The sequence below is a fragment of the Bos indicus x Bos taurus genome, chromosome 5 (assembly GCF_003369695.1).
Source record: "Bos indicus x Bos taurus breed Angus x Brahman F1 hybrid chromosome 5, Bos_hybrid_MaternalHap_v2.0, whole genome shotgun sequence".
NCBI classification, from domain to species: Eukaryota; Metazoa; Chordata; class Mammalia; order Artiodactyla; family Bovidae; genus Bos; species Bos indicus x Bos taurus.
In genome coordinates, this window is record NC_040080.1 from 107,813,389 (window position 1) to 107,832,828 (window position 19,440).

General features: G+C 40.5%; 1 protein-coding gene across 4 annotated transcripts in view; it reads right to left on the reverse strand.

Moving 5' to 3' along the window:
- Positions 1–19,440, reverse strand: part of TMTC2 (transmembrane and tetratricopeptide repeat containing 2) — a 414,619-nt gene that overhangs the window by 239,674 nt on the left and 155,505 nt on the right. For 3 of the 4 annotated variants that reach the window (XM_027543229.1, XM_027543231.1, XM_027543230.1), the window contains exon 2: positions 4,243–4,813. The exons of the other annotated variant lie outside the window; for it this stretch is intronic. In XM_027543229.1, the coding sequence (XP_027399030.1) occupies positions 4,243–4,813 (571 nt within the window). The remainder of the gene's footprint in view (positions 1–4,242; positions 4,814–19,440) is intronic. 4 annotated transcript variants of the gene reach the window in all.

Sequence of the window (19,440 nt, forward strand, 5' to 3'; positions counted from 1 at the left end):
GCATATTCAGAACAGTGCACAGGAGATATGAACACTACATGGTTCTGCGTGTCGGTGTGCCCATGTGTGCGTTCAGTTGTGTCTGAGTCTTTGCAACCTCGTGGACTGTAGCCCACCAGGCTCCTCTGTCCATGGGATTTCCTAGGCAAGAATACTGGAGTGGGTTGCCACTTCCTCTCCAGAAGATCTTCCCCACCCAGGGATCAAATCCATGTCTCCTGCACTGCAGGTGGATTCTTTACCACTAAGCCACCTGGGAATCCCATACGTGGTTACTAAATACTAAATAAAATATCTACAATATTCTGGGTACTTACTATTTCCTTATTTCCTCTGCAGAACTACAGAAATTTTACAAGTCATATGGACACAGGCATCATTTGCTTGAACCTGAGCAGTCAAAAAAATGGCAGCCGAGAATTCTGACCAAATCCAGTCATCCCGAGAAGGCTGTCTGGCCCAAACAGGGCATATTTGTTCTTAAGTAACCAATATTAAATAACAGGAGATGTCACAGAAAATCCAGATGGAAGTCTTAGAACAACCTTAACCTCTCCCAAACAGAACCCTGTACTTTCTTATTGCAATGATGGGATGGAGAGAAGTCCCAGGGAGGGGACATAAGTCCTGTCCCTACAGTTCCTTCTGCCTGATCCTAGTAAATGTTGACTTTAGGACATTAATCTGACAAGAAGTACAGAATCAAAACATCTGACATTACTAAAGAAACATGAAGCGAGAAGCTGAGTGTGATTGCTATGAGAAAAACATTACTGACAAAACTATAAAAATGGAGAGACTGCCCCTCTAGTTTTAATCATTTCCAACTTGAGGAGGACCACCATTTTTAGATTTTTGAGCATTTGGCTAGTTCTTTGGTTTGCATAATAGAGCTAAACATTTGTGCACTGGGTTTTTCTGTTTACATATAAATTCTGTTTTAATAAGGCAGGGAAGTTTATTTCATCTGGCAAACTATGATAACTCTGATGTAGAGTTAATTAGTAAGACATTCAAGATGTATTCGTTTAAGGTTGAAAAGTCTTTTAATCCACTTCCTTCAGAGTCTCTTCTAACTTACCCCAGGCATAGAAATATATATATTTTAAAGACATAATATGAAATTTTTCTATAACTTCCATATGTAATCTATGCCAGTGTTTACAAGCTCTGTAGTCATGAAATTCTAAATGGAAGTTTTTGCTTAAATATTCATGCTTCAGGTTCAGTTGATTCCTAATTCATATGCTTTCAAACCACTGGAAAAGTTTGGCCATCTCTTTCTTGAAATAAAGAATTATAATTTCCACTGATGTTTCTTCTTTCCCTTCAACTAATACGCATTAAGTGCCTTCCAAATACTGGGTATCCAGTTCACAACAACAGAGAAGGTGATGTCACCCCACTCCAGTACTCTTGCCTGGAAAATCCCATGGATAGAGGAGCCTGGTGGGCTGCAGTCCATGGGGTCACTAAGAGTCAGACATGACTGAGCGACTTCACTTTCAGTTTTCACTTTCATGCATTGGAGAAGGAAATGGCAACCCACTCCAGTGTTCTTGCCTGGAGAATCCCATGGACGGGGGAGCCTGGTGGGCTGCCGTCTATGGGGTCGCACGGAGTCGGACACGACTGAAGTGACTTAGCAGCAGCAGTTCACAACAAACACCATACAATTTCATATAATCTTCCCAACCTCTCCAGGCGAGAACATGATCTCTACTCTGACATGAAGAAACAGGTCATTGAACTAGTTTAAGGTGACTCACTCAGTGCAAGTTAAGATTCAATGCTTATTATTTCCTTCTCTACTGTGGAGTCATCTACTTTCTTTATTCATCTTCATACCCTTACAGTGTAAGATCACTCGACAGTCACAAATACGTCTTCTAGTTCTAGGGATTCCATTTTCTGGGTGACCTTCACATCTCTGGTTCTCTACACCTCAGCTGGAGACAAGGGGCCAGGCATAGACCATCTCCAGGTTTCTCACAAATCTATAAAATCTATTATCCAAATGCCCTCATTAAGCCCACAAGGCCAAACCTAAGAAAAAAGGAAAAGTTAAGCTGAGATAGCAACTATCAGATGAAGGGTATTGCTGCCATGACTCAAGGAGTGGTTCAGACAGCCTGGGTAAGTTTCCATTTGAGAACTTCTCAAGACACTGAACATTCAAAGCATTAAGTCCTTTCCCATAGGATGGGGAACTTTGTGCCCGACTCTTTGCCACCCCATGGACTGCAGCCCACCAGGCTCCTCTGTCCATGGGATTTTCCAGGTAAGTATACTGGAGTTGTTTGCCATTTCCTTCTCCAGGGGATCTTCCCAGCCCAGGGATCGAACCCAGGTCTCCTACACTGAGGGCAAATTCTGTTAATCTGCCCTATGGCAATTTAATTATTAGTGCAACCAAAGAACTTAGATGGAAAGAAAAGTTTTTATTCCTTGCACTAGTGGCAGTTCTCATTTTCTTAAGCAGCAGCATGAGTAAGGCTGCCAAATAAAACATAGGATGCCCAGTTGCACTGTACTTTCAGATAAACGAAAATAATTTTCTATTATAAATATGTCCCAAATATTACATGAAACAAGTTTACAGTAAGGAGCTCTATCAGCAACTTTATCCTTGAAAATAAGCTTAGAGAACCAAAAATTTCTCAGAAGAGAACTTCAAAAACGCTAAAAGCAAGTCCTAAACTGACATATCAAAATAATTTCCTAATTTATGAAATGGTAAAATGAAAATTCTGCAGAAGAAAACACAGTGCTTCACAGGCTGTCAAGGTCTTAAAACACCCAATCTGCATCCCCAAATAGCTCTCACCCTGCAAAGGACAAGGACCATGACTTATTCTATTTGTATTTCCAGTACAACAAGAAAACTTGCTATTGTTGATGATGTGGTTTTAAAAAGAAAAAGACTGTTCTCCCTAATTTTCTTTGAATGAATATTTAAAATTGATTTGAAATTAAGACCTTGGCTTTCAAACCTACGTTGTGTTCAAAGCACCAAATCCAAATGAGGGTTCTCAAGTTTCAGCAGTTAATTGAAATCACAAAAGAACTTCATTAACCACTTGATACTTGAGTTCTAAGTAAACTCCTTGTTTCCCCACAGAGCAGAAGTACAGCAGTCATTACTCTTCCTAAGTTTAAAAAAAAAAAAAAGTCATTTCAAAATAAATGTTTCTATTTCCCTCCATTTTGTTCTTCAATTCCTTCCCAATTCAATTTTAAGTAAAATTAAGAATTGAGAGGAAAAAAGTAGTAAAAACTACAACACTTGACAGTTTTCTCAGGGTCAGTATCCTAAACCATTATACTCCTTGCTGAAGAGTATCCAAAACGATAAAGGAGCTGGTCTGAATCATGTCTGAGGTTGCAGGCACTGGCCAAGTTCAGGCTTTTACTTAAAGGCAAGGCAAGGATGAGTTTATTGTGAGGGAGGGAAGATGTGGATATGAGAAGCAGGCAGTTTCTCAAGATGCACTAGTCCGCTCAAGGCATTCCCTTAACACACCAGCAGGAAACTGCTCAGTCCTCTTCAAGTACTTGGGATCCAAAAGCGCTTCCGTGACCTTCACACTACACTGCATTTGAAACCACTGAGGGAGTTCGGAAGAACACATATTAAGCCCTGAGGTCTTAATTGGCCTCAGGGCAGAACTTATAATAGCCAATTTCTGTTTTGACTCTTCTATTCTTATACACTACAACAAGGAAAAGGTGAATATGACTCATTATTTAAGAATGTGACTTCCCAAAGCACAGCAGAGGTTTGTTTTCCAAAGTCAGCTTAGGAAAAGTAATATTAACAAATGGCAGAGGATTTCCTCTTTCCAGAGTGGAGCACCCAGCTCACTGATCAGCTGTGTTATTTTTTCAAACACCTATTACAGGCAATTTACTGGATTACAGGACTTGGACTGAAATAAAGGAGTAAATGATAAATAAATAAAGATGCATATTCTTTACAAGGCAGAACTGTCCTTCTACCCTCTTGGGGATTTCCTCTTGGAAATCATGAAACTAAGTTAAGAAACCTGAGAAATAAAATAATCAGAGACTGATACCCAAGTTAGTAGGAAAGGTCAGAGAGGACACTTCCACCTCCCGAAGATCAAAAAGTAACTTACTTTAAATTCTCTCTGAAAAGGAATAATTTGTTTTAAATGGGGAAAAGGGATCAAGCAGGGAGAGAACTCAGTAACCCAATGCTCATGCCCAACAATCACTTACTTTGTAGATGGTGGGTAAGATCTGTTTCATTTTCAGTCTGTGAAAGACAAAAACATCATAAACGGCGGAAACTGCCAGGACCGTGACTCCTTGCTCCTTCCATAACATGCTGCATCCGGCGCACATTCCCGTCCCCAGGAACCAGCCCCAGGTCCTGGCCGAGGAGCCTCTTGTAGAACAGTGTTTCATGTAGCAGAGCAAGGAGAGGAGAAAGAAGAAACTGGCCCCCACGTCAGCCCGGCCCACGATTCCTGCCACTGCCTCCGTGTGGATGGGATGAGAGGCGAACATCAAGCCAGCCATGAAGGTCCAGTATCCGTCCCCAAGGAGGATCTTAGAGAAGTTTGTGAAGAGACCGGTGACCGCCGCGTGCAGCAGCACATTGACCAGATGGTAGCTCCAGGGATTCAGCCCTCCGATGGCATGGTTCAGGCGGAAAGAAAGAGTGCAGAGGGGCCGGTAGGACTTGTGGCTGCCGCTGTGGGTTAGCAGGGTCCCCCAAAAGTCATTGTAGAAAATGTGGGTCCAGGGGGTTTCTGGGAGAAGGTCCTGGTTCGTCTTGATAGCACGACTAAAAAACAATGTCAGAAAAGAAATCAAATGTAAAAGAAAAAAAAAGAAAACACATTGCTAAAATATACTGCTGAAACATCGCCTTCCCGCGTAGCTTTCTCTTCACATGGTTTTAGATGGGCTTCCAGGTGTACGTGATTAATGCACAAAAGCCTTAGAGCAGCTTCACAGGGAGACTGAACTCAGATCCTCCCCTTCACACTTACTAGGTGCCACAATTAGGGTTGTATTTCTTCTCCGCAAAAGTTTTTCTTCTTTGTTTGAATGCAAATACCTTTGGAGAATGAATGCAGAGTTTCCATCCCTTAGTAAAAGCTTAACAAAGAAGTTGTCAAACAACTGCCCTTCTATGGCATGATGGCTAGAAATGCAGATCTCAGGTACCAGGCTGATATAAGGCCTGAGAATTGGCATTTTTTAAGAAGCAAAGTCTCAGGTAATACTGATGTAGGGGATAGACTTAGAGGAAGGACTAGCTCTGTTAGTAGAAATAAATTTTATATAGAATCTCTGCTCAGGGAAATGATTCACATACATGAGGATCACCTGGGGATCTTGTTAACAGGCAGGCAACGGTTTTAATTCAGTAGGTCGAGGAGGAGCCCAAGATTCCACATTTCTAACTCTTGTAATTGTTCATTTATCTTCTACGCAGAAAAGCAAAGGACACTGCTTTGCAGATTCATGCATGTTCTGGAAACCTAGTGCAAGGAACATCTTGTCCCTGTTGGCTGTTGCTATTACTATTCTACGAAGACTGTATTCTAGTCTACAGAAAGGCCCTTATTAAATTCAGCCTGACCCACAACTTCTGAAATCAGGTGCACCTGGGGAGTAGAATGACCCCGTTACCACTAATGTATGTCTATGCCTGTTTTATCTACTCTGCCAAACACTATTCTAGTCCTTCTACACGTATTATCTACTTATGAGAACTAGCTGACTTTTCTAGATACTCAATAAAAGGCAGAAGATCTGTTAGAATCATGTTTTAAGAAGTACTCAATGTGACAGACAGTTCAATGTGTATCCTTCCCTTTTCCCACACTTCTAACATCTTTAGTTTTCAGCTGGGTCCTCTGGGAAAAAAAAAAAAAAAAAGATCATTTCCTATCTTCCTTGGCTGTTAAATATGGTCATATGACTAATATTTGCCACTGACTAATATTTGGCCAGTGGAACACATTGCAGCCCGCCTGCAATGCGGGCGACCAGGGTTCGATCCCTGGGTTGGGAAGATCCCCTGGAGAAGGAAATAGCAACCCACTCCAGTATTCTTGTCTGGACAATCCCATGGACAGAGGAGCCTAGTAGGTTACAGTCCATGAGGTCGCAAAGAGTCGGACAGGACTGAGAAACTTCACTTTCACTTTCTGGGGCGGGGCGGGGGGGGGTGGAGATCATTTCCTATCTTCCTTGGCTGTTAAATATGGTCACATGACTAATATTTGCCACTGACTAATATTTGGCCAGTGGAACACAGAGAACTACTTCTTCTGGGAAAAAGTGTCCTTGAAAAAGCTTAGTATTCTTCCCTCCTCTACCCCTCTGCCTCCTTTCTGCTGGATCACAGATGTAATAGCTGGAGTTCCAGCAGCCATCATGACCTATAAGGTGTCCTTAGGAATAGAAATCATGCCCAACAGAGCAATAAGACTGAAGGAAATGGAGGCCCTGTCATAGTAGACCATACCAGCTCTGGGCAAACTACATGAGTGTGAGAAATAAACTGCTATCTTGTTTAAGGTGCAATATTTAGGGTGTTGTACTTCCCTGGTGGCTCAGATGGTAAAGTGTCTGCTTGCAATGCGGGAGACCCTGGTTCGATCCCTAGGTCAGAAAGATCCCCTGGAGAAGGAAATGGCAACCCACTGCAGTACTCTTGCCTGGAACATTCCATGGACAGAGGAGCCTGGTAGGCTACAGTCCATGGGGACATGGTTGAGCAACTTCACTTTCTGTCTTCTTTATTTAGGGTATTAGCGAGTGGCAGCTGAATCTACTCATCAGTGAAATCCTTTGTTAACAGAAGACCTACTATATCATGGTGGTTTGATTTTCTACTTTGATTTTTACAAGGCTCTGTGTACTGACTGTGTATAAATGAATTTCCATATAAATTGGCTTTTAAAATATTAGAAACAGATGTTATTCTGGATCCATTAAATTAAAACACCTTGTTATGACATTCATCAAGAGTCTACCCCAGAAGTAATTGCTTAAGACTTGATGGGTTATAATTAAAATTTTAAAGAAATATGAAAAACTGCCAAACAGTGTTGTCAGAGAAAGCTGATTTCAAGCCATTGAGAATAAAAAGCCAACTGGCCTCCACTAAACATTAACCTAAATACTGATGTGAATTTCTCTAATATCAATGCAGAAACACATATTCAAAGTCGGGGCAGCAGAAAGCTCAACAGCAGAACACTGTGGGATAAGACTTGGCTAATTTAGCAAGGAAAGCTGAGAAGCACATTTTGTTTAGGACAATACTTCACCCGTTCAGTGGCAGACCCATATAGGATGGAGTTCCCTAAACCAGGTTTTCTACATGCTATTAGTTCAGCCCCACAACCAGCTTTCCTTTTCAAGTGAAAGAAAAAACAACAACAACAAAAAAAAAAACTTAAAAAAAAATTGGTTCAAAGTCGCCAGGATTTCTTATGTCCATAGCAATAAATCTAGTAATCCGCAGCAGCCAACAAGATATAAGTCTAACTCCAATGAAACAAGAATTTCAAAACAAAGGACGAAACTAACAAATCTCATAATTTCACTGTGAGAAAAAAACTGAGGTACAGCCCTAAATTTTCTGCACTGTAGGAAAAAAATTTAAAGGGCAAACAGCATCAATAAAACAAAAATCTAAGAGCAAAGGAACATTTCACCCATGTTCAAAATATACTCCACTGGTGGAGACATCAGTCTGATAAAATTATCTGATGGGTGTTATCTTATTAGGTAGGTTTTTATTTACTCAATGAATGTTATGGCATAAGAACATGAAATAAGACTAAATTATACTGGGCTTTAGAATATAAGTCATCACACACATGCAAGTCAGTGATAAGGGATAAAATATACATCCCTTTCATCATATTAAAGAAGAAATGGACCAAAAGGAATTTAATAGAATCTAAACAATCTGCCAGCAAAATGAGAAGCAAAGGTAGTCATTCAACACTAAACATAATAGGCTCTCATCTGTTTGAATTTTCTTACCTGAGTCCAAAACTGAAAGAGGGAAACCTCTTCTGCTATTTCTCAGCTAATAGAAAGGCTTAAGTCAAAACAAAATTTCATGCTCTTATAATCTGAAGTTACTTCTGTGAGTGGGTATTGCCAATTCAGAAAGACACTAAGGAATTAGGAAATTTTCACTCCAGGAAAGATGAAGGATGTTGAATGTAGCAGATGTGGAAAAGAAACAAATGTAGGCAGAATTCTCCAGAGAACACAGGACTAGGAGATTGTCTTTGGAAGCAAAAAGATCTATTCTCTCAAGTCTTCAAGGGGGTTTTAACCTGTTTTCAGTTTTGTTCATTTGCGGCTCTTGGTTTTTTGCTGCCTTATGATTTTTCCTTTAAAAAATGTTGACAAAGGCCAGCACTGTTATAAAACTGATGAATGATGTGACACCACCAGCCCAACTGTCCTTGTGTGTGTTTCTCTGCTATTTTTTTTCTGTCCATTGACCTTTTCAGTCACAAGCACCCACATAAATGATGACCATCAGTCCTTCAGAGCAGGAATGATGCTTACATTTTCCAAACATCAAATGGCACACTCTTCCCCAAGTGATTTCAATTGTTCTACTAAAAACTAAGTAAAAGCCAAACTTTACACTTAAAAAAGGCAAAAAAAAACCTGTTTTGTTTTTTTTTTAGGTGATGGATTGAAATTTGTTTGCAGGATAAAAAAGAAAGAGCATATATCCTTTGTTAATCTGCCCTGCTTCTGTGCTACCCAAGCACACCTATCTATCTCCAGGAAAGGCAGTGAGATGCAATAGTTACGAAAAGTGATTCTGGAACCAATTGGACCAATTACTCCACCTCTCTGTACCTCAGTTTTCTTATCTGGAAAATAAGGATAACAACTGTACTTGCTTTATAGGACCATTTTGAGGAGTTAATGTGTTAGTAAGCAAAAAGCATAGTGTTACATGTAATATATGTAACTGCTATCATTATTAGTATTATTATCACCATTAACACAAAACAATTACTGCTCCAGCCATCCATGAAAACACAGTGCTCTTCCTTCATGTTTACAGCTGTCAACGTCTATGCATCGTGGTCATGACTGTTTCACTTAAAAATCCTTTAAGATTTAATGACACACTCAGAAGAAAATAATAAACATTTACAACATCTTACCTTTAGTCTTTTCCTATTTTTTTTTCTTTCCCACATAATAGTCTTTTAATAGACTTGATAGTAAAAAGCAATGTAATTGCATACAAGCAAACTTCTATCTTCTTTGACTTCCTCTTTCCAACCCTCCTTGGCTACCATTTCCTTCAGACTTTTCTCACAAATGTGGACGTTTCTTCCCAGTTCTGTCTCCTGACCTTTGCTCACTCTATACTGTTCACCTTGGTGATCATCATCTCCAGTGCCTGCAACCAGGGGACACTTTCTCATAGACACCTTCAGCCTGGGTGGTGCTCACGAGTCTACACGTCTACTGGCCCAGGGGATAGTTGTACCTGAATGAGGAAATCGTGGTTCCTCTACTAATACCAAATGGCCAGTTATCCTTTATTCTTTCAAGAGCACAGCCTTTTTACCAAGTTGGTGGATAAACTTCTCACAAACTGTTGTGCTGAAGCTCAAATAGGGCAATGTTAAAATGTCTGAAATCTACTTTGCCTGGTGTCATGGACTGGTTTTTCCAAACACCTTCTTCTAGTTAACAGTGCCCTGTTCTTCCTTTTGAGAACAGGCCAAATCCACTCTCCATTCATCTGAATAGAGTGAAGCTGTTGTCCTCACCTCCTGATGAAAGTTATCTATCATCTGGCCAGTCAGTGTACTATATCCCCATCCTCATTCCCAGCCATAAGACCTGACTTAGCAGCCAGCCAGGTCAATCACAGTCAAAGTAAGCTCCAATAATCTACTGGGAAAGGACATCTTAGGGGAATGAGATCAGTCCTAGGGGTGCTAAAGGCCCTGAAGACAGAGCCTAAGGATGAGGCCAGCACAAACAAAAGGGAAGCCAGATCAAGGAGACAAAGAGGCAGTTAATTCCTAGTGCAGCTGGAACCTGTCTTCTCTCTTTGCTCCCACATCTACTTTCAATTTGGTGAAGGATAATTTGACACTGGGCAAGACCTCAGCGAAAAATTCAACGTGCAAATTTCCCTTGAATCTCCTCTAACTTCTCTTTTCTCTTCCTCTCATTCAGGTTTCCTTCATTTCTGACTTCTATTGGTTAGGAGATTTACTAAAAGTGCCTGTTGATAATTTTGTTTCCTTCATTATGCTCAAAGTCCCCTTATGGAAAGAATATATTTTCTCCAATGCCCAATATATATTAGGCACATAACAAATATTTGTTAAACTGAACTAAATAGTCATCCCTGCCTGCTTTCATTTCCCTTTTGATCTCTTATGCATGCTGTGGATAGAGAAACTTCCTGAAATTTAACTCCTGAAGTATAACCCTAACACCATCACTCTGCTTCACAAGACTCCCTCATCACGCCTTATTTCTTACCATAATAAACACCCCTCTAAGCCCGGAGTTCACAGCCAGTCCCATTATGACTTCTAGGCCAATCTCCCATTACTTTTCCACATGCATCCTAATGTCAACTTGAATTCCCCAGCTCTCAGGCCTTTGCTCAGATCATTTTTTTCCTTTTTCTGCCTGAACTGCTCTTCTTCAACCAGTCTGTATGTATGTGAGGACTCAGTTGCGTCCGACTCTTTGCCACCCCATGAACTGTGTGGCCCACTTGGCTCTGCTGTCCATGGGATAATCCCGGCAAGAATACTGGCATGGTTTGCCATTTCCTCCCCCAGGGAATCTTCCAGACCCAGGGATTGTGTGTCCTGTGACTCCTACATTGGCAGGCAGATTCTCTTCCACTTGAACCACCTGGGCAGTCCATTCAACCAGTTTATATCGGTCCAAATGTGCTTCAATTCAGAGAAAGCAATGGCACCCCACTCTAGTACTCTTGTCTGGAAAATCCCATGGATGGAGGAGCCTGGTGGGCTGCAGTCCGGGGGGTCGCTAAGAGTCGGACACGGCTGAGTGACTTCACTTTCACTTTTCACTTTCATGCACTGGAGAAGGAAATGGCAACCCACTCCACTATTCTTGCCTGGAGAATCCCAGGGACGGGGGAGCCTGGTAGGCTGCCGTCTACGGGGTCACGCAGAGTCGGACACGACTGAAGTGACTTAGCAACAGCAGTAGCAGCTTCAATTACCAATGCTCGTTTGTGATGCCACAGTCTCCCCCGAAGTATTTACTAGTTATTGTTGCAAATCAACTAGATTTTGACATTGCACACTGCCACATTCCCATTAATAACACTGACTTCTTACTACCGTCATCAGGGATCTTAAATGGGATGATATGTGAAAGGCATTTCAGAAGAGTAGAAGGAAACATATGCTGAAATCAGGACACAGGTGATTTTAATAGTTCCCCTTGTCTACCCTACTGAAAATTACAGCTCAACAAAATGGATTGATTCTGTCTTAAGAAAATTCACCCACTCATTTATTCATTCATTTCATGATGAACTAAACACCATAAAGGGCACTGCAGATGGAATGGTGAGCAAAATAGATATACTGACTTTAAGAAACAGTCTAGGAGAATAGGCAAAGATGTGTACAAGCAATCTCACTGCAGCGCGATAAATACTACTCTAGCACGAAATCATGATTGCTGTGGGAGAACAGAACAGACTCCTGAAAGTCTTAGCGGATCAAGAGACTGCCGGGGGGAAAGCAAGTCTACATACATGGAAGGAGTTAAAAGGAGTTGAATTGGGAGATTACCAGGCTAATGGGCAATATTATCAAAGACCATGAGGCAGGAGAGAAGGTGGTGAGCTTGGGTAATGAAAGGAAAAAAAAAGCAATAGGTTGGTTGGGCTGGAGTAAAGTTTGAAGAATAGAGCAGCAGGGATCACTGGCATTTGCTCTGTGTTACTACTTTCCTTCACGAGATGGAGAGCAATGTTGCTAGACATCAAGCTCCCTGATGGTCGTCAGGTCCAACTAAGCTATTGTCTTGTTAGAACTTGCATTATTTCCCCAATGCACTGTTAATACCTAAGAAACAGAACAGCTTCTTATTTATCTTCTGGAGCCCTGCACTTAGGAGGCATTCAATATGTATTGCTGAACTGAATTCTAACTAGAAATGATTGGTATTGATGAACTGCATTCATTGTTTAGAAAAAAATCTACATTGTTTTAAGTAGAGAATTATCACTTTCATCTAAAAGCAGTTCATTCACTCAGTAATAATTAACTGAGAAAACCCATCAGGGTAATTGGCTTACCCAAAAGTCTTTGGCACACATTTGCCACTTAACCTAAAATCCTTTCATTATAGTCCTTCTTTAGGGATAAGCCATTATATTTAGAAAGCTCTAGTTAATAGCAAACACTTAGCTACTAGGGTAGGGAAATGAAAGATACACTGTAACATCTGAGGGTTGGTCTTAGTCTGGGGAGAAGAAATGAATTTCAGATTCCTGGAGGAAGGTCTACAGGTAGAGCAAGTAAATTTTGGTGCAGGAACCTGTTCTGGTTCTGAGACATACTAGTTTTCTCTCAGGTCCTGCAGATATGGAAGGCACTAGGGCAGAAATGGTATGGACCTAACAGAAGCAGAAGATATTAAGAAGAGGGGGCAAGAATACACAGAAGAACTGTACAAAAAAAGATCTTCACAACCCAGACAATCACCATGGTGTGATCACTCACCTAGAGCCAGACATCCGAGAATGGGAAGTCAAGTGGTCCTTAGGAAGCATCACTACGAACAAAGCTAGTGGAGGTGATGGAACTCCAGTGGACCTATTTCAAATCCTGAAAGATGATGCTGTGAAAGTGCTGCACTCAATATGCCAGCAAATTTGGAAAACTCAGCAGTGGCCACAGGACTGGAAAAGGTCAGTTTTCATTCCAATCCCAAAGAAAGGCAATACCAAAGAATGCTCAAACTACCGCACAATTGCACTTATCTCACACGCTAGTAAAGTAATGCTCAAAATTCTCCAAGCCGGGCTTCAGCAGTACGTGAACCGTGAACTTCTAGATGTTCAAGCTGGTTTTAGAAAAGGCAGAGGAACCAGAGATCAAATTGCCAACATCTGCTGGATCATTGAAAAAGCAAAAGAGTTCCAGAAAAACATGTATTTCTGCTTTATTGACTATGCCAAAGCCTTTGACTGTGTGGATCACAATCAACTGTGGAAAATTCCTCAAGACATGGCAATACCAGACCATCTGACCTGCCTCTTGAGAAACCTGTATGCAGGTCAGGAAGCAACTGTTAGAACTGGACATGGAACAACAGATTGGTTCCAAATAGGAAAAGGAGCATGTCAAGGCTGAATATTGTCACCCTGCTTATTTAACTTGTATGCAGAGTACCTCATGAGAAACGCTGGGCTGGAAGAAGCACAAGCTGGAATCAAGATTGCCGGGAGAAATATCAATAACCTCAGAGATGCAGATGACACCACCCTTATGGCAGAAAGTGAAGAGGAACCAAAAAGCCTCTTGATGAAAGTGAAAGAGGAGAGTGAAAAAGTTGCCTTAAAGCTCAACATTCAGAAAACGAAGATCATGGCATCCGGTCCCATCACTTCATGGGAAATAGATGGGGAAACAGTGGAAACAGTGTCAGACTTAATTTTTTTGGCCTGAAAAATCACTGCAGATGGTGACTGCAGCCATGAAATTAAAAGATGTTTACTCCTTGGAAGGAAAGTTATGACCAACCTAGATAGCATATTCAAAAGCAGAGACATTACTTTGCTAACAAAGGTCTGTCTAGTCAAGGCTATGGTTTTTCCAGTGGTCATATATGGATGTGTGAGTTGGACTGTGAAGAAAGCTGAGCGCCGAAGAATTGATGCTTTTGAACTGTGGTGTTGGAGAAGACTCTTGAGAGTCCCTTGGACTGCAAGGAGATCCAACCAGTCCTTTCTAAAGGAGATCAGTCCTGGGTGTTCATTGGAAGGACTGATGCTAAAGCTGAAACTCCAGTACTTTGGCCACCTCATGCGAAGAGTTGACTCATTGGAAAAGACTCTGATGCTGGGAGGGATTGGGGCCAGGGGGAGAAGGGGACGACAGAGGATGAGATGGCTGGATGGGATCACTGACTCGATGGACATGAGTTTGAGTGAACTCCAGGAGTTGGTGATAGACAGGGAGACCTGGCGTACTGTGATTCATGGGGTCACAAAGAGTTGGGCATGACTGAGCGACTGAACTGAACTGAACTGATGCTTTAAGCATGAATTTATCATTGACACACATAACACATTCCTAAACTTACTTGTTTCCATCTTCATCTCCTCCTACTAGATTGTAAACCCTTCAGTGGCAGAGATGATGACCTCCTAAGAAACTAGCCTTTTGTTAAAAAAACGTAAGTCACGCTGTCTTGATGTTAGATGAAAAGAGGCCATGGGAGTAACAAAGTGCCTGTTGTCAAACATCTAAGGGACACGGTCCCCAAGTAACTGCTAGCTTTTCAAGAAGGTTAAGTTTGAGAATGCTCAGCCTTGTAACTAAAGAATATTCTTAGTGGTCCCCTCTTCCATCCCTTTAAAAGTTTTTCCTATAAGCAATAAAGGAGTTTTATGAGCTATATCTAAACAGCAACCCTCTCCAGTCCCCCACCCCCGAAACAAAGAAAGTAAGGATCTGATTAAACATGGCCCCAGAAGCAGCTAAACTCAGCCCCAGAGCTGCTGCAGATTCAGATTCCTTCTCTAAAGCTTCCCAAGTAGAGTTTTCCCAAGACACTCTCTTGTCTTGGTGGGAGAAAATGAAAAGGATGAACCTTGACTAAGTAAGTGTCTTTAGTTCCACAAATAAATCAATGCTGCCATTTTCAGAGTTTCTACAGGAAATGTTCAAGAAAAAACTCAATAATCCATGTAAAAGACAGCTGCTGATTTAAAATGAAAACTTCTGGGACCCCTCTGGCAGCCCGAAGGCTAGGACTCTGCACTTTCACTGCAGGGGGACATGGGGAACTAACAACCTGCATATGATGGCATGCTATGTGGTGCAGCCAATAAAAACATAATTAAAATAACTTTTTTTTAAATTATAAAATTAAAACTTCTGTTACCTAAAAATGTTTATTCGAGTATTAACATGAAAAGCATTTTGCAAGACTAAAGCAAAATCTAAGAGCATGGGATTATCATGAAAACCATACTCCAAGCATTTAATTTCACTGATTAAAATAGTCCTCTACCATAATATTAGCATAACAACTTAAAATTTTTTCATTGCCTTGCTAATTGCATGATAAAAAATATTTTCCACACATTTACTTCTTCACTATATCCATATGATGCCACCATAACATAAAATATTATACTTACAACTCTCCTCCTTCACATTCGCAGTACGTTCAATCAGTCTCAACTTAAAAGCATAATGAAAATATCTTTATTCCTAATTTTCCAGACTTTAAATTAGCAACATCTAGATGAGGTTTTCGGAGAAGGCAATGGCACCCCATTCCAGTACTCTTGCCTGGAAAATCCCATGGACAGAGGAGCCTGGTAAGCTGCAGTCCATGGGGTCGCTGGGAGTCAGACACGACTGAGCGACTTCACTTTCACTTTTCAGTTTCATGCATTGGAGAAGGAAATGGCAACCCACTGCAGTGTTCTTGCCTGGAGAATCCCAGGGACGGGGGAGGCTGGTGGGCTGCCATCTATGGGGTCGCACAGAGTCGGACACGACTGAAGCGACTTATCAGTAGCAGTAGCAGATGAGGTTTTGGGCTTCCCTGACGTGTAAGAGACTTGGGATTGATCCCCTGGAGAAGGAAATAGCAAATCACTCCAGTATTCTGCCTGGAAAATTCCATGGACAGAGGAGCCAGGTGGGCTATAGTCTATGGGGTTGCAAAGTCAGACATGACTGAGCAAACACATACAACAAGAAGAGGTTCTATGAAGCTTTTTCACTTTCAAACGTTAACTCCAAGTTTATGAACCACTTTAACACACTGCTGCTGCTAAATCACTTCACTACTTTGTATATTTTATGAATTTCAGTTTCACAGCTTTTCATAAATTCATAGTTTTATTAAAAGATAATTAAATTTTGATTTCCTTACATTTCATACTGTTTCCCTTACAATTGGGTCTGTGCATTAAAGTGTGACTGGTTCCTTATAATTTTTCTTCTTTAAAATATTACAGGACTTCCCTGGTGGTCCCGTGATTAAGATTCTTCACTTTCAATGCACTGGGTTCAGGTTTGAGCCTTGGTCAGAGAACTAAGATCCTATGTGTCATGCAGCCAAAAAAACAAACAAAAACTTACAAATGTTTGTCTTTTCTAAGAGGAGAAACGAATATGAGATTATATATTTTAATATAATTCAAAGCTTTCAAAAAAGACAGGGCTCTATCAGACACCAGAATCCAAGAAAGAACACAAGCATAACCATGCAATTCCAAGAACACCTATTTTGTATGTAGTCTTCTTCTGTGTGCTTTTATAGAATAAAAGATGATGATGTACCTTTGTGCTTAAGAATTTGATTATCCATGTGTAGAGGATCATGTCATCTGCAAATAGTGAGAGTTTTACTTCTTCTTTTCCAATTTGGATTCCTTTTATTTCTTTTTCTCAATTACTAGAACTAATCAATGACTATAGTAAAGTTGCAGGATATAAAATCAACACACAGAAATCCCTTGCATTCCTATACACTAATAATGAGAAAACAGAAAGAGAAATTAAGGAAACAATTCCATTCACCGTTGCAACGGAAGGAATAAAATACTTAGGAATATATCTACCTAAAGAAACTAAAGACCTATATATAGAAAACTATAAAACACTGGTGAAAGAAATCAAAGAGGACACTAATAGATGGAGAAATATACCATGTTCATGGATTGGAAGAATCAATATAGTGAAAATGAGTATACAACCCAAAGCAATTTATAGATTCAATGCAATCCCTATCAAGCTACCAACAGTATTCTTCACAGAGCTAGAACAAATAATTTCACAATTTGTATGGAAATACAAAAAACCTCGAATAGCCAAAGCGATCTTGAGAAAGAAGAATGGAACTGAAGGAATCAACCTACCTGACTTCAGGCTCTACTACAAAGCCACAGTTATCAAGACAGTATGGTACTGGCACAAAGACAGAAATATAGATCAATGGAACAAAATAGAAAGCCCAGAGATAAATCCATGCACATATGGACACCTTATCTTTGACAAAGGAGGCAAGAATATACAGTGGATTAAAGACAATCTCTTTAACAAGTGGTGCTGGGAAATCTGGTCAACCACTTGTAAAAGAATGAAACTAGAACACTTTCTAACACCATACACAAAAATAAACTCAAAATGGATTAAAGATCTCAATGTAAGACCAGAGACTATAAAACTCCTAGAGGAGAACATAGGCAAAACACTCTCTGACATACATCACAGCAGGATCCTCTATGACCCACCTCCCAGAATATTGGAAATAAAAGCAAAAATAAACAAATGGGACCTAATTAACCTTAAAAGCTTCTGCACATCAAAGGAAACTATTAGCAAGGTGAAAAGACAGCCTTCAGAATGGGAGAAAATAATAGCAAATGAAGCAACTGACAAACAACTAATCTCAAAAATATACAAGCAACTCCTACACCTCAACTCCAGAAAAATAAATGACCCAATCAAAAAATGGGCCAAAGAACTAAATAGACATTTCTCCAAAGAAGACATACAGATGGCTAACAAACACATGAAAAGATGCTCAACATCACTCATTATCAGAGAAATGCAAATCAAAACCACTATGAGGTACCATTTCACACCAGTCAGAATGGCTGCGATCCAAAAATCTACAAGCAATAAATGCTGGAGAGGGTGTGGAGAAAAGGGAACCCTCTTACACTGTTGGTGGGAATGCAAACTAGTACAGCCACTATGGAGAACAGTGTGAAGATTCCTTAAAAAACTGGAAATAGAACTGCCTTATGATCCAGCAATCCCACTGCTGGGCATACACACAGAGGAAACCAGACTTGAAAGAGACACGTGTACCCCAATGTTCATCGCAGCACTGTTTATAATAGCCAGGACATGGAAGCAACCTAGATGTCCCTCAGCAGATGAATGGATAAGAAAGCTGGGGTACATATACACAATGGAGTATTACTCAGCCATTAAAAAGAATACATTTGAATCAGTTCTAATGAGGTGGATGAAACTGGAGCCTATTATACAGAGTGAAGTAAGCCAGAAGGAAAAACATCAATACAGTATACTAATGCATATATATGGAATTTAGAAAGATGGTAACAATAACCCTGTGTATGAGACAGCAAAAGAGACACTGGTGTATAGAACAGTCTTATGGACTCTGTGGGAGAGGGAGAGGGTGGGAAGATTTGGGAGAATGGCATTGCAACATGTAAAATATCATGTATGAAATGAGATGCCAGTCCAGGTTCGATGCACGATACTGGATGCTTGGGGCTAGTGCACTGGGACGACCCAGAGGGATGGTATGGGGAGGGAGGAGGGAGGAGGGTTCAGGATGGGGAACACATGTATACCCGTGGCGGATTCATTTTGATATTTGGCAAAACTAATACAATTATGTAAAGTTTAAAAATAAAATAAAATAAAAAAAAAAGAATTTGATTATCCCGATGCATTCTAAATAGGTAAGCATGACAATCTTAGAATACACCTTTCCAGTTAAAACACTTGCCTATGCACATAAACATGCTGTACACATTTCAGAACAGATATGCTAAAGTACATGGAAGTTTTTCCAACTAGTCAAGTATTACCTTAAAAAAAAAATCATATCCTTGAGAAGGGATCGTAAAATCGTCACTTAAAGTAAATAGGAAAACTGCCTTCCGGCTAAGACCACTGCTTGGGAACCCACTGAGAGCTCTTGCTGCCAGACCGAGGAAGGCAGGGGAAATCTTTTTCCAATGAAGAAACTAACAGGCTTTAAGAAAACAGGCACTGGGAGATGGGACGATATTCACACTGCATCATCCAGATGTTTGGCTTATCTGTAAGCCTAACTCCTGTCTTGTCTGAATTAAGTCTTAACCAAATCACCGTTCTTTATCCATGCACCTCCTTCAGCCAAAGAGATGAGCCAAGAAGCTTCTTTTAGGCAAATGTTTGCAATGATCTTTTGCCTCTTCTACTTAAAATTTTCCACATGGTGCCAATGTATCCCTCACAGGTACTTTTGTTATAATACTACCTTGCATTTATATCATGACTTTACATTTTACAAAATGTGCTCATGTTCACGGCTATCTCGAATCCTTGTCACCACCCCCATGAGTAAGCAGATGTGGACATGCCAAGTTAGCAGTCTTGCCAGAGACAAGTG